The sequence below is a fragment of the Hirundo rustica genome, chromosome 1 (assembly GCF_015227805.2).
Source record: "Hirundo rustica isolate bHirRus1 chromosome 1, bHirRus1.pri.v3, whole genome shotgun sequence".
In the NCBI taxonomy this organism is placed as follows: Eukaryota; Metazoa; Chordata; class Aves; order Passeriformes; family Hirundinidae; genus Hirundo; species Hirundo rustica.
The window spans coordinates 42,597,073-42,612,675 of NC_053450.1; the positions used below are offsets into that span (position 1 = coordinate 42,597,073).

General features: G+C 43.3%; 2 protein-coding genes across 3 annotated transcripts in view; one reads left to right on the plus strand and one right to left on the minus strand.

The window, feature by feature from the left end:
• Positions 1 to 302: 302 nt before the first annotated feature.
• MCM4 (minichromosome maintenance complex component 4) lies at positions 303 to 10,551 on the minus strand. The gene is made up of 17 exons (XM_040084153.2): positions 10,505 to 10,551; positions 10,277 to 10,377; positions 9,997 to 10,155; positions 9,124 to 9,287; positions 8,940 to 9,038; positions 8,708 to 8,803; positions 8,524 to 8,619; positions 7,970 to 8,108; positions 7,315 to 7,535; positions 6,679 to 6,799; positions 5,032 to 5,291; positions 3,740 to 4,105; positions 3,438 to 3,565; positions 2,221 to 2,428; positions 1,483 to 1,711; positions 1,231 to 1,364; positions 303 to 865 (listed from the first exon to the last, which is right to left on the minus strand). Exons 2-17 carry the CDS (start codon positions 10,344 to 10,346, stop codon positions 773 to 775), a joined length of 2,583 nt encoding a protein of 860 aa, XP_039940087.1. The 5' UTR covers positions 10,347 to 10,377; positions 10,505 to 10,551; the 3' UTR covers positions 303 to 772.
• Positions 10,552 to 11,612: 1,061 nt separating this feature from the next.
• PRKDC (protein kinase, DNA-activated, catalytic subunit) overlaps positions 11,613 to 15,603 on the plus strand; it is an 81,920-nt gene continuing 77,929 nt past the window's right edge. Inside the window, exons 1-5 of one of the 2 annotated variants that reach the window (XM_040070746.2) lie at positions 11,613 to 11,769; positions 12,215 to 12,291; positions 12,386 to 12,478; positions 13,116 to 13,190; positions 14,492 to 14,600. In XM_040070746.2, coding sequence (XP_039926680.1) covers positions 11,628 to 11,769; positions 12,215 to 12,291; positions 12,386 to 12,478; positions 13,116 to 13,190; positions 14,492 to 14,600 — 496 coding nt within the window. In that variant the 5' untranslated portion in view covers positions 11,613 to 11,627. Of the gene's footprint in view, positions 11,770 to 12,214; positions 12,292 to 12,385; positions 12,479 to 13,115; positions 13,191 to 14,491; positions 14,601 to 15,603 lie in introns of those variants that run through there. The other variant, XM_058421720.1, reaches the window with a different exon arrangement.

Here is a 15,603-nt window from a genome sequence, read left to right on the forward strand (position 1 = left end):
AAACAAGCTACACGACCTTGTTTTTTAGCAATGATTATATGTCATTACACCAAAGGTAGGTGTCTTAATTTATCCAGACATACTTAAAATTGAAGTAAAGAAATACGGTTTCAAGTAGAATCTGTCTACCTTTTTTACATTGAGAATACTTCCATAATACACTCAGGTCAAACAAACCAACCAAAAAAGCTTTTCATGCTCTCACAAAGGAGCTTCCAAATAATTGCAGAATTCTAGACTGAAAAGTGCTCAGCATAGGATATGCTAATTTGTACTTGAAATGAATGTGAAAGAGTAATATTAAGTCAAATAATTTTATTTCAGCTTACAGCAACACTAACAGTAAAAATTTCAGTTACTAAAAACTCATTTAAGATGAATTTTTACAATTCAATTGGAAATACAGGCAATATTGTTATCACGCTCTAAAAAACTTCAGAAAAACCCACAAAGCCCTTGCCAAATTAGTAATTACATTTAGCCAAAATGTAAATAGCATTATTGACATGAGGATTTTCATAGTATCTTGAAATGACAGTGATGCCACTTAATCATGACTACTCTTGTCATAGCAAATGATAGCCCAAGCCGTGCAAATCTTGCAGTGGCAATACAGTAAGGCAAAGTGAGGCCATGATGGCTGGTTGGCAGGGAAAGGCAGTGCCTGTCATAGCAGGTGATAGTCCCAAATCTCAAAGATCTTGCAGACTGACACTATCTTGACAAAGGCAAAGTAGAAGTTGTGACAGCAGGCTCTCAGGCACAGGGTAGCTCACAGCAGCCTCACAGTCTTTCCAGTCACAGTCAGGAAGTCCTCATCAGCCAAGGCACGAAGTGCTTCTTCAAACATTTCCTTCGTGACAGCCTTGAAGAAGAAGAGGGGCACATCAAATAAAGATGGGGAAAATACTTCAAACATAGTAAAAATGCTATACTTTCTACCAATTTTCTAATATTTCTATCTGAAGTTTTCATTTGTTCTATAGGAAAGTTGAAGTCTGGCCTGGAACCCTGAGGCTGAGTTTGCTAATTACAGAAGCAAAAAAACCTAAGGTACAGCAGATTCAACTCATCTGTCCATAACGGAGCTGGCTTTCTAGTTATGCCAACAAGTCATTCATGTTTCCATTTCCTTCCATAATGTGATCTGAGGACAAGAATGCTCTTTTGGGGGAAAAAAAAAAGCTTTTAAAAACTAATGGAAATGTAAAAACAAAGCAGTAAACTTACTGTATCAGACTGTGCTCGGAGATCATCCAAAAGCTGTTGGTATTTCAAAGATGGTGTTTTACCCTTTGATTGGATGAGCTTCCGTAAGGCTTGAGCCAATTCCTCTTTCCGCTTGCGAGCTGTTGCGCTCATTCCTTATAAAAGCAAAGAAAATACCTTTTAGCAATCAGCTGAGGACGACAGGCTAAGTTACATCTTAAAAATCACAAAATCCCGACAGCAGCGCTGCTTTAACGCTACAGAAGCACAAACCTGTCGTGAGAATGGATATGTCCACAATTCCGGTCCTTGGATCAGTAGCAGATTGTTTCAGCGCTTCCCGGTGGAGGCGTTTTGCTTCCTCCACATCAATTATTTCCACCTTCTCAGAGAAGCGCACCTTGGCGTGCGCCTCTGCCAGCCGGATCAGAGACTCCAGCTGCCGGGGGTACGCGGAAACCATTCCCTTGCCGCTGCCGATCTTCCTCATGTCCACATATGCCTGAAAGGGAGACACTCCTTACATTTTCACTGCATATTAATTCCTTTTCAGCCCCCTGCATCCCCCTCTTCATATAAGCAATTCTGGCAGGCGATCCCAAATACTGTATTTCTGCTCACACACCTTCATGGTTCTTCTGCAGTGATGAATAACCGCATCAAAAAAATTCTTGTCCGTTATAAAGCAATTAAGCCATGGTAATGAATTGAGTTTTGAATCACTTTAGAATCTGGATTAGTCTCATATTGCAGTACTTGTGTTTGTGATGACACATTTTGCTTTGGTAGATTTTAGTGTGTTTTATGTGATGGAACCAAACCAACATACCTGAAAGCTAAACATTAGAATGCAGAAAGACTCATTTGACCCCTCTTTCCATTAGAGACCTTTTTTTTCTTAAGGATCTTACAGAAGGCTGTTATGTAGATAGAGTGTACCTACAAGGGAATTTCATCACTTCTGACAAGTCAGGAAAAGACTCTAAACAGTCTCAGCAGCAATTCCTTTACCTCAATAAGGGCTTGACTTGCTTCTTCACCTAATCTGGGATTGACATAGCTTCGAGCATATGCAATGTAATCCCTCAGTACTGCCATATCCATGTATTCCTCCTCCATATTTTCTTCACTTTGGTAGTACAGTGAAACCAAATGGCGAGCAAGGCGTCTGTCGTAAGCTTCATCACGTGGATCCAACATCAAGAAGATCAAGTCAAATCTGAATGGGATATGATCCAGTATTAGTGTGCATACTTTCTTGTCATTTAGGTACCTGGCTTAGAAGGATTTGACGTAAGTAGTACAGGTAGGAGTTACTAGACTGTTAATTCCTACTCTCAGTAGAAATTGCTTTCTTACACTGAACGTTTTTCTAGAATTCTCAAGGTACAGAACAACATGATGGATTTTCTTACACACTATGGACTTGAAATTTTGAAAGCAAGGTAAATTTTGCAGAATTCAGATTCAATGTTCAAGGCTGACATGTTTTGTTTCCTTAAAAATCCCACACCACACATCCCCTGCCAAAAGAAAGTTGCAACTACCACAAACAAAAAATGCCACACACGTAATAAATGCACAGAACTTGCTGCTAAAGATACTGCCCTGAAATACAACAGCACAAAAACGTAAGTAAATAAATAACAAAGAATTCAAAAAGCACTTGTAGTTTAACCCCGAAGAAAATGGTTTGTAATTCTATTAACAATGTATTTAGCTAGTCTCAACTGCAAGAAGACACGGATAATACATTTTTAGTCAGCCAGTAATGTATTTTTGTAGGCTTAAATCCAATAAATGGTGGAATTGAGATGCTGCTCAAACCTAGGAGCTTTTAATTGAAATTTAAGCCAGAAGTGTTCTCAGCTGTTGCCCAAATAACTGACCAGCACTGCTTACCTCCTCAGGTAAATTTTACAAAGCAGCATGAAACAGGCACAGATCTTAAGATGCTGCCACCTCTGCTGCCAAGTTCCCTGATCATCAGTGTTTCACTTTAAAAGCTTTATGGAGCTAAGAAAATCATCCAGAATTTTTGTTAAAGTTACCAATACATTAAGTTTCAGAACAGCTCTTTACTAGGGGACAGCATTTAAAATCTGTGCTATTAAAGTTTTCCATTAGGTTGTGAAGAACACAGTAGTTCTATTCTACTATATGTAATAATTTTCAGAAGAGGAAGTGTAACATCCCCTAAAAATAACACATGCAGCACAGTTCGGTACCTTGACAGCAACGTATGAGGAAGCTGAATGTTTTCAATTGTAGTCTTCTTCGGATTCCACTGTGATTCTATAGGATTAGCTGCTGCTAGGATAGATGCACGAGCATTCAGTTGGCAAATAATTCCAGCCTGTCAAAAGGAAAAACATTTCTGAAGCCAGCTGCAGCTGTGCCACCAAAACTTCCCTCCAATTTCATAAGATCACCAGTGTTATTAGATGGATTCTGTAACCAAAAACTGCACTGTGAAAGCCTGAGTAAAGCAAGAGCAAATGCCTCTAGGAATAACTTCCATTTCATTTACCTTTGCAATGGAGAGTGTCTGTTGCTCCATTACTTCATGCAGAACTGACCTTGTGCTTTCATTCATTTTATCAAACTCATCAATGCAGCAAATGCCATTGTCACTAAGTACTAGAGCTCCTGTCTGAAGAACCAGCTGTCGTGTTTCTGGATCCTTCATCACATATGCAGTAAGACCAACTGCACTTGAGCCTTTGCCAGAAGTATACTGGCCTCGAGGAACCAGGTTATACACATACTGGAGCAGCTGGGATTTGCTAGTACCAGGATCACCACAGAGAAGAATGTTGATCTCTGCACGAAAATTGCCTCTTCCTGTGTGAGTAAAATCCTTTCTTGATCCGCCAAAAAGCTGAAGCAGAATACCCTATAGAAATGAAAATACAGATGTAACAGAGCAAATCCAACCGTTCAACCGAAACATCTGAAAAACAAACACTGCTAAAATTAACACAACTCAATGCATCTGAGTTTCAAGCATTAAAGACAGAAATTTTGTACATCTTTGTAACCAGATTTTGGTTGGAACCTGAAGAATCCCCTTTGATGAAGTTTTCCTCAGTTTTCCATCCCCCTAAACTTGATGTCCCTTTATTAGCATGTTGCAAAGGTAACAACAAAAGGAACTGTTAATACTGTGTTCCCATCTCATAAGTAAATCATTGTATGGTTTTGAATTATACTTTCAGGAACCTGTGGACTATAATAATGTATAAATCTATTAAAAAAACCCCTCAAAGGAATATACTTGGAAGAGTAGTGTTCGATGTCTAGTAATACCTTGAGACCTGCTTACTGACTGCAGTTTTCACAATGTTCTAGCACCTCAGTTGACACTTTATTGGAACAGTCCCTTCTTGGATACATCCAAGTAAATGTTCCAATACTCCATAATTCAGAGTCAGCCAAATGTCACTTTGAAGCTACTCTTCTCTTGTGGATGCCTCTTCTCAGCAGGCAGTTACTATGTTACAGGTACTTACTTACCTTTGATCATCAGCAATCTGAACTTCCAAGAAATGTCCAAGATGCATCCTGCAAAGTTTTGCCAGTTCTGCTGCCTTCCTACCTTTTCAGTTCTCTTCCCTCTAACTAAGACTCCTTAATAGCACAAAAAGAATTATGGTACACTTACAACCAACTCCACCCTGACAAGACCATGACATTTTAAGACTGCTCAAGATAACAGCTTTGTGACTTTTTAAGTTTCAAGATACATTAACAACAAACAGTAACTACAAACATACACACATAAAAATATATGTCTTAAAAGAGAAATACAGAACTTTTCACCTTTTTGATATCTTCATGCTCATAGATACTTGGAGCCAATGCTAAAGCAAGCCTCTCATAAATGTCTGCTTTTTTAGAAAGCTCTTTGAGCATTTCCACACGTTCCTCTGTAAACCTCTTTTGCTCAGTTTCCTCATCAACACAGTGCAGGCGTTTGGAGTCTGTCTTGCGATAGTGTATGACGTCAATGTGGGTCTTATACACGGAGTTTACACTGCTGACCCGGGGATTAACTCGAATGGGGACTGCCCTGTAGATACCTAAATACAAATTTCAGTCACAGCATTAGATAGGGAGAAACACGCTAATTTCAAACCCTAAAAATATTACAAGTTCCCAGGAAGACTAGAACTTTTCTAAACAGCCTAAATGCTTTGTCACCTTATTTCTCACTAAGTCATGTAGAAGCCATATTTAAGTCACCTAGACCCATTTTTGCAGATAGACGTACATGTTTTTTATTCGTGCCAGAGGTGTTCTCAACAATGAAAGCATTTTTGAAAAAAAAACTAAGGCTTGATGCTTTTGAAATTCCCAGCCTTTCCTCCTCTTTTTAAGTGCCAAGTTTAATAACAGCTTTCTAATGCATTTCAAACAGTTTGGGGTTTTTTACAGCAGTTGTTTGAAAGCAAAGTGGTTTATAGTATGTTGCTACAGTATTACAAGACTTTACGTTTATCACTCTTCTGACTGCAGACACTATTTAAGATACCGTGTCTTCTTCAGTTACAGCTTTAGAATTAAGGAATCAAGATCAGACAGCCTGGGGATGTCTAGTCCAATCGTGGGGTCAAACTGGAGTCCACTGTTTGCTAAAGGGCTGTGTCTCATCAGGTTTTGAGTATCTCTAAGATCAAAGACTGCACAGGGCCTTGCCAGTCAGCCTGTGATGAGGCTCAACCACACTAACGGTAAAAAAGTTCTTATTCAACTGGAATTGCCTGTATTTCAGTTTGTGCCCTCTATGTGCCACTAGGCATCATTAAGCAGAGTCTGGCTTTGTCTTCTTGACATTACCACCCCTCCACCCACACCAAATCAGGTATTTCTAAACATGCTGCTAAGATTCCCCCAAGCCTTCTGCTCTCCAGACTGAGCAGTCACAGCTTTCTCAGCCTTCCTGCATACGACCAAGGCTTCTGTTACTGTCATAGCCCTTTGCTGAATTCACTCCTGTATGTTCATGTCTCCCTTGCCCTGGGAGACCCCACAATGGGAGCCAGTGCTCCCCCAACCTGCTGGCAACACTCCTAATACAGCTCAGGAGAATGCTGGCACTGCAGCCATGTTTTATCAAGCACTAATTCCTTCCAGTTTTGTTTTTGTCTGCAAGTTTCCTGAAGGTATAAAACAATGTCACAATCAGAAAACGTTTCCAGGATTATTTGCTCTATCACCATTCCCAGAGCTCAACATGAAGCTGACTGGCCTGCAGTTCCCCAGGTCTCCTCCTCACTGTAGGGAGTGCCATTGGCTTTTTTTCCTTGCATTTTAGCCAGTCACCGTGACTTTTCAAATATAACTGAGTGGCTTTGCAAAGAAAGCGTCCAGCTCCCTCAGCACTTGGAAGTACATCCCATCAGGTCCCTTCACACACAGTTAAGATTAATGAAAAAGAAAAATGGAAACACTCAAACCAAATTTTACCTGTGACATTAACTCTGTCACCGGGCTGAACTTTATCAACAAGGTCATTGTGAGCAAAGAGTGCCACTGTATGCGGGGTCTGTCCAGCTGGCATATCTTCAGGAGACTCCTGCAGTTTGATCTAGCAAAAACACCACTTAGGTTTCAGTTGCAAAAAAAGCAGAGCTTTTCCACAAAGCATACAACGGGATTTTTAATTAACAGTCTTCAGCATCATTTTGAATCAGGAACATTACTCAGGAACAAAACATCCCCACCCAAACAGCAAAACTGATTACTGATTTAAAGAGATTACGAAAATGAGAATTCTGCTGATTGCTACTGGCATGAAAAAATACTGCTACAAACAAGGCTCACCTAGTCTAGACAGAAGTGGACATACTGTATATAAAGGGGTTTACATACAAAAACATTAAGAGGTGTACATACTTCATTTCATCCTCCTAATGCATTTCTTCTCCAAAGTAGACTTACTGTTTCACTAACTTGTTTCACCCATTTCCATGTTCCAAACCACTTTTTCTTTTCAAAGTATTCAATCTCAAGATACATAACTAAAGCTCTGGATGATTTTAGAGGGTGGGGGAGCAAAAACAAGCCACTCTTTCATTCTAGCCACCACCTAAGCCAACATACCATCTGTTTGTCAGAGAACATGGATCTGTTGTGAATCAGTGCCATGCTGTGCGTTGTGTTACAGTTCTTGCACACTGATGGTTCAGCAATCCTGCCACGGTCGATTTCCACTCTGGTGGTGAAAGCGCAAACCTGACATCTAAAGAATGCTTCCTGCATCTCAGGAATTAACTGGGAACTTCTGATGACCATGCCACTGATGGTGATGAGTTGATCAATGTCTACAAAAATACAGAGACTCATGTCACAACCTCATACTCTTAAAATTTAAACCTTCAAAATTTCACCTTACAATAGTTTTTAGGCAGAAGGTAGACAGACAGGTTACTACTATTTTGTTTATGCAAAAAAAAATCATAAATGCGTAATACAAACATTCTAATTTACAGAAGTATGTATACAAAAGAAAGAATCCTTTGCACTTGCAGAGCTAAGAATATGAGTAGTTGATGATAGGAAAGATTTCCCTTATGGATAGATTATTCTGCATTTTGGCTCTAAAGCATTTGCTTTTGAAACAGAATGAATGGAAGACATTGACCTGGATGGACCACAAGTACAGTTTTATACAGTCTTAATGTAATCCTATTTAGCATTCACAAAGTTTATGACAATCTTTATGATTCTTATATAACATGGTAAGCCAAAAGTTTACCTTCAGGGTTTAGATTTCTCATATTCCTGGTCTTCAGTGCATTATATGGCCTTACTTGAATTTGATGCTCTAGTATTGAATCGGGGTAACGATCAAAAAAGATCTCATTGGCAGCCATGTCAAATGTTGGGATAACTTCCTGTATTAGAAACAGCTTACAAGTTATGTCATAGAATGAAGAAACTATGCATAAAGCATATGATGTGCTGCTGATCAGCCAGTAATGACTAAAAAGTTACACCATTTGAACACTGTCCTATGTAACACAAAACCTGCTGTTTGGATCAAATTTATTCAGTCACTTAAGTATTGCTTAGGGGTGGAAGTGCAAAACTCTGGACACTGCAATTCACCAGCTAATTCCCCATGCACGAGGTACTCACTGTTTCTGTGATCACCTACTATGGAACAAGACATTTTATATTCAGTAAAATAAAGCAGCCACTGAGATTGCACTGAACACACACAGTATGCACTGCATTTAAACAAGCATTTTAAAACCCAGAACTATCAAAGAGCCACCTGAACGCCAGAAAACAAGTGCACTACTTCACCTGAGGATAGCAGATCAGTTGCCTGTAGAGGTTTTCATCAAATGATCTTAGATGGTCACAATTTACATTCAGGAATGGTTCCCCAACCATATTAATCTGCAAGGGAGTTAGGAAAGTTTTAGCTCAATGGCATGCAAGACTGAAAATAGAAAAGCTAAATTACAAATTACTGCATTACAAGTACCTCTTGAAGTCGTTGCATATAGCGTGGCTCGTTAAGATCCAGGCCAATGTCTTCGTCCTCTTTATCCAGTGGATCGATGAAGCGCTGGAGAAATCTCTGAATGTTAGAGGTAAAAGAAAGGAAAAAATGAGCAGAATGTAGCAGTACAAAAACCTCCTTTGTATCAGATTCAACTAATATTTGTTTAAATCAAACTAGCTTTTCATTAAAAAAAGGAAGAAACAAAACTCACCTGGAATTTTTCTTTGCATGAGGCCACATTAACATCAGTTCCCCAGATAACAAGCCTTTGTCCAAGAGATTGCTCAGTTGCTACTATATCTTCAGCCAGCTGCATGGAAACAAATTGAGCATATACAAATATTTATATGTTTAAAAAGAAGTTTACAGATACAAGAGGTGAGACATCCACCTACCCCATCCGAGTGTAAATCCACTTGTCTGGCTTTACGGACAGATCCAAGATCCGGCCTCTGCCTGACTGGAGTTCCTCGTACACCACTTCGTGGGGTACCCTCCACCCTGGAGCTGGGTGTGCCGTAAGTCAGAGGTGAACTGATGTCAAAGTCAAGAGGAATGGCTATAAAAGGAAGTGTTTTGTGTTGATTATTGAGATATTTTACATCTAGAGCAGACTAAAATTCAGCCTCTGCATTTGTCTCATCATTCCTTCAACTGTCATGAGTAGTATCAGTCAAGCCCAGTGTTTCGTCACACAATAAATGTTCCCAATCTTCCTAGAACTTTTGTTAACAACTCTTCTCAAAGATCCCAAGTTCGAATAAAACTTCCCCAGAACTTTACAGCAGTACTGCATTTTAAAACTACACTGGAGTTCAAGCATAAAAACATGCAGAATTTTAGATGAAACACTTTTGTTAGTATTTTGAGGGTGGCAGAGCAAGTGACACAATTAAGAGCTACTCGAAAAAGAATCCTATACATAAAAGCAAGAAAGGCTTTCTGTGGCAGACAACCTAGTTCCTTTTGTGTTAGCAGTTTCATTATTCTTTCTATAAATAAATTTTGAAAACTAATGTGTATTCCCTGATACATATTCCCATGCTAACTGGAAGCTGCGGTAGAGATCTGCACCCCAGACACTGACTGCAGAGTTCACGATACTAAATTCAAATGAGAAACGTTGAGACAACGCTTATTTTTTTCCTCCAGCATTTTTCAGCCGGATCGGGCCCGACGCTGGCTCGGTCCCGGGCAGTGCAGTCCGCCCCCCCGGGCTGCGTGCCCAGAGCCCAAGCGGCCACGGAGCCGCCCCCGCCCCAGCGTACCGGAGTGCCGGAACTGCGGCGGGCTGGAGAACAGCGCATCGGCGGCGCCGGGGCTCTGCACCTCGGCGGGCGGGGACGTGGGCATAGGCTGCAAGTCCCCGGTGGAGGTGGAGTCGTCTGTCCGACGCTTCTGGGAAGGAGGAGAGCGAGCATCTTGTGCTGCAAGACACAAGCGGAGCCGGCGTTACCGTAGCCAGGCCGCCAGACCAGGCGGACAGAGGCAGGGACGGAGAGAACACCCCCGGGGCGGGGGCCCACCTCTTCCCTCCGCAGCACTTACGAGTCGAGGGGTTGCTGCCACGGCCGCGCTTGCCCCGTCGGCGGCTGGGAGTGGAGGCTGGCGACGACATGGCGCTGCTGCGGCTCCAGCGGCGGTCCTACCTGGGGGTAGGGGTTCGGCGAAAATGAGCGCGGCGGGCGCCCCGCCACCGGCCGAGCCCTGAGCGGCGGGTCCCCGTCCCTTTCCTCCCCTCGGCAGCCGCGACCCCCGCCCGCCGCCCTCACCCACCTGTGCAGCACGGCTAACCCCGCCACACTCCGCGCCAAAGCCAGCGGCGTGCGCGCGCCCTCCCGGGCTTTCTGGCCAATGGCGAGGCGCGATCGTAACGGGAGCGCCCAACGAAGGCAGAAAGGGGGGATGCGGAACAGAGAGGGAAAGGAGGGAGGCGATGAATCCTCTGGAGCGCTGAAGTGACCGTCGTGCCCCGCTCGACCTGCTACAATAGAGAAAGAATTATAATGCGGGTTACTATTTGTGGTACAATACAGAGGCTGTCCTCAGTAATGGCACATAGCCTGCCCCCCTAAACCCAGCGTGGAGCCGCCCGCACCTTACCGAATTTCGCGGCAAAACTAGGGCTGCCGGAAGGCGTGGGGAGGTTGGAGCAGCCCATTCTCTGAGGAGGGGAGGAACTGGCAGTGTACAGCATTACTGCCAAGTTCTGGGCTGCTTGGTACGACAGAAGCGTGGAGCTCCTGGAGCGTGTCCAGCCAAGGGCAATAAAGATGATTAAGGGGCTGGAGTATCTCTCTGATGAGGAAAGGCTGAGGAAGCTGGGGCTGTACAGTCTCGAGAAGAGACGACTGAGAGGGAACCTCGTCAACGTCTATCAATATTTATAGTGACGGTGCCAAGAGGATGGGGCCAGGCTCTTCTCGGTGGTGCCAAACAATAGAACAAGAGGCAAGAGACAGAAACTAAAGCGCAGGAAATTCCACCTGAATGTGAGGAAGAACTTCACTGTGCAGTGACCGAGCACTGGAACAGTTTGCCCAGAGAGGGTGTGGAATCTCTCACGAGAGATACTGAAGCATTGTCTGGATGCAACCCTGTGCCGTGTGCCTGCTTAAGCGGGGAGGTTGGAGCAGATGGCCCACTGTGGTCCTTTCCAACCTGATGCATTCTGCCATTCTGTGTGTGCATGTCGTGAGCCCATCCTGCCACAAGAGACGTAAAAGCGCCCGAAACGCTCTTCCCTGCCGCCGGCCCTATTCCGCTGGGAATGGTCTGGCGGAGCGCTTCTCCTGCCCGAGCTGAGCAGCCCGCGTCCCCCCGGCTGGCGTTGGACGCGGCGGAAGGCGGGCCCTTCCCGCCCGCTTCCTCGCCTCCGTTCCCGGGGGGCCGGGGCAGCATGGCTGGGGTGCAGCAGTGCCTGCTCCAGCTGCACCGCTGCCTGCAGCCCGGCGATGCCTCCGGCAGCGCTCTGCACGGATACAGCCTGCTCCGCAGCCTGGCCGAGACCTGCGTGGCCAGCGCGTCCAGCGGCGAGCAGGGTGCGCCCGCGGGCCCGGGCCCGGCGGGGGGAGCTGAGCGGGGCCCGGGGAGCGCTCGGTGCCGGCGGGACACACGCACCGGGCCGGTGCTTCCGTGGGCCCTCCCTCCGTGCTGCGCTCCGCGCTGTGTCACCGGTGATTCCGAGGGAGGGGGGTCTCCTGCCCCAGACGACCATTCACCGGGGTAAAAGCACTTCGGTGCGGGCCCCTCTGTGCTGAGCTGCCCCTGGGTTGGCTTTCCCCCGGGCCTGAGCAGGGGCAGGCTCCGGAGCGAGGGCGCGGGCTCAGGCCCGGGCCCCGAGGCCGTGGGGGCGGTCAGTAGCGCCCGCAATTTGTTGTGGTTTTTCTGGTGCCCAAGGCGTCGGGTCACCCTTTTGCACCAGGGGATGGGCTGGGTGGTGTGCGCGAAGCCAACTCCCCCGATGGTTCCTTTGCCTCCCTGCAGCGCTGCACCTGTCCCTGGTGTTTTCCCAGGATCATGGCTTACTCGTCTTTATCCACAAATCCCTCACCATCGAGGAGGTAAGTTGGTAAACCTGAAAGTAGTGTGAAGGTAGTGCTGTATGCACAGCATGTTACACACTCCCTTTTTTTTTTTTTTTTTTTTACTTTTCAGTTTCGAGATTGCAGGGAGGAAGCGTTGAAGTTTCTTTGTGTATTTATGGAAAAAGTTGGTGACAAAATTCATCCTTATGCCTGTAGTATTAAGGTAGGTAAATGAAAATTATTTCCTAAAAGTGTTTTTGCCAGATAGTTGAAACAAGTCTGGTGGGTGTCGTGTCATAACATTCATACCTATACTTTGCCTCTCCCAGTCAGCTTTGCCCATCTCTAGTGTTCTTGTTAGAGCTGAAATAATTTTAATTTGACGTAAACTGTAATTCATACCACAGAGCAGTGTGGAATTGTTTGTCCAGCTGTGGACTTAATTTTATTAACTTTTCTTTATAGACCATCGTAGGTATTGGTTCTGAAAATTAATTCTTTTCACGGGAAATAGTAGTTTTTATTTTTTAGTTAAAAAATAAAAAAAAAATTATGATTTCTGATCATAAATTGGTAGGTACTTATTTTATGGACTGATAGCACTGAGATAGAAAACTTGCTCTGTGTGCCTTTTACTGCAGAAACTGCAATTTCTTTGCTCAAGTTGGTGTTTGTTATTATGTCAGACAGTGCTGCAGTATTGTCAGTGAGGCCATTGCCAGGACTAGACATTGTTTTATTCTTTAAAAAACCTTAAGCTTGTAAGCAGCAGATACTTTAAAGAGGTAGAAGAATATGCTATCTTTGAATTTCCATCTTTACTTACAAGTATTGTTACCTTAATTTTCTTTGTTGTGCAGCAAACTTGTCTTAGTGTCTATACAAAAGAGAAAGCAGCAAAATGTAGAATTGCAGCACTGGAACTTCTGATTAAGGTAAAAATGCGGTTTATAAATCTTTCTTGTTTCTAGAAAAGTAGTAGGAAATCTACTGTATTACTATAGTTACACAATATCATGCAGAATATCAGAGTCACAGAATAAGCTGAGTTGGAAGGGATTCACAAGGATCATTGAGTCCAACTCCTGGCCCTGCAGAGCACCATCCCCAAAAGTTACACCACATGCCTGAGAGCATTGTCCAAACATTTCCTGAGCCATTGTGAGGTGTGGTGCTGTGACCACTTCCCTGGGGAGCTTCTTCCAGTGCCTAGCCACCCTTTGGGTGGAGAATTGTTTTCTGATATCCAACCTAAGCTTCCCCTGACATAGCTTCAAGGCCATTCCCTTGGGTCCTGTCACTGGGCACCAAAGAGAAGAGAACAGTGTCTGCCGCTCCTGTTCCCCTCGCAAGGAAGTTGGGAGTCTGCAGTAGCAAAAGAACAGTGACAGCTAGTATTTAGATGTTAAAATAAAACTTTTTAACAACAGATTGTCTTCGATATTCTCCAGTAGGTTGCTTAGATGTGGGCATGTTGTTCCTTCATCTGTTAAGAGCAAGACACAGTTGTTTTGGGGGCAGTTGTAGATCTCTCTCTCAGTTTATTATGGTTATTTAAGGAGAAATTTTTCTGATCAATTGCATTCTTGATTTAAAATAGCATGTATTATATATACTATTATAGTATAAAATATTTCAAAAGTGTGGAGGTGAAGGAGTTTTTTCCTAGAAATTTAATTGCTGTGTGAGACAGTAGTTCCTTTGAATGTATTTAGACCCATCTTTTGTAAATGCTTTTGTGCCTACTTAGATTTGTTTATGAGAAACAAAACTCCCTTCTGAGTTATCCTGAGTCAGCTCTGTGAATTGGATTGGCTTTATACCAGTAGGGAGAGAAATACAGTATGATAAAAGCTACTGCAGACTTGCTAAGCCTGTGCTCTGTGAAGTTTATATATACGTATGTATAAATCCTATCATGTGGGTTTCATGTAGTTGACCTATATATAATATGTATACTATAAATTAAAAGTTGTAAATTTTGTATTTTTGCATATATAGGAGGATAGTAGATAAGGTAGATTGCATACCATTACTCTTCTTTGTACGAGTCACCTTAGATCTCTTTCATTGAATAGCATACTTGCGTACTTAAACTGAACTTACATATATGAACTGTGGGGTTTTTTTGGACAAAGTAGTATTGGGGTATTGATCTAAATATTTTTCTTTTTTTTTTCTTTTTTCTCTTTTTTTTTCTTTTTTTTTTTTCTTTTTTTTTTTTACTCCATCTTAGTTGCTTCACAGTTTACAACGTTCCTGTCTGATGGAAGAAATGAAAGTTAGAGAGATATTTAACAAATTTTATGGGGAGCTTGCTACAAAAAGTAAAATTCCTGATACAGGTAGGCCTTAGCTTTTCTTTGATTTTCCGCCTGTACTCAGCACTGGTGAGGCTGCACCTCGAATCCTCTGTGCAGTTCTGGGCCCCACCCAGGAAGGACATTGAGGGGCTGGAGTGAGTCCAGAAAAGGGCAGCAGAGATGGGGAAGGGTCTGGAGCACAAGTCCTGTGAGGAGGAGCTGAGGGAGCTGGGAGTGTTAGGAGAAAAGGAGGCTCAGGGGCAACCTCACCACTCTACCTCCTGAAAGGAGGCTGTAGCCAGGTGGGGGTTGGTCTCTTCTCCCAGGTAACAAGTGACAAGATAAGAGGAAATGACTTCAAGTTGCACCAGGGGAGGTTTAGATTGGATATTAGGAACAGTTGCTTCACAGAAAGGGCTGTCAGTCGTTGGAGCAGGCTTCTGGGGAAGTGATGGAGTCACCATGCTGGACACGTTTAAAAGATGCGTAAATGTGGCACCTGGGGACGTGGTTCAGTGGTGGGACTTGGCAGTGTTGGGTAAATGGTTGAACTTGATGACCTTAAAGGTCTGTTCCAACCTAAATGATTCTATGATTATAAAGCCCTTTGTAATCTTATTCTAACCCTGGCTAGTGTTGTCCTCAAAGCTGCAGTTTTAGTGTGATAGTTCCTGCCTTGGTCACCTCTAATGTGAGCTCATCAGTTCTGCCTTGCCTGGTTATGTTATTTATGGCATATTACTGTGAGCTCCAGTTTGATCATTATGGCTAGTTACTGCTGAAATCTTGGCTTTACAGGACTACCCCTCATAAAACTGGTTGTGCCTGCATAGAATTCTTCACTCTGAAGCCTAGAAATTTCTGCTAGCTGTTTGCCTTAACAAGTGCTTCCTCAGTGCATGTGGCCTTTAAATTAGTTTTCTGAGTGCTGTTTAGAAATAGTAAATGTGTTTTAACTTACTGGTGTGAGAGGATGATGCATCTCACATTGTAGTATATCACTAAGTATATATATGTGTGTGTACATATATAAAGATATTTGCTC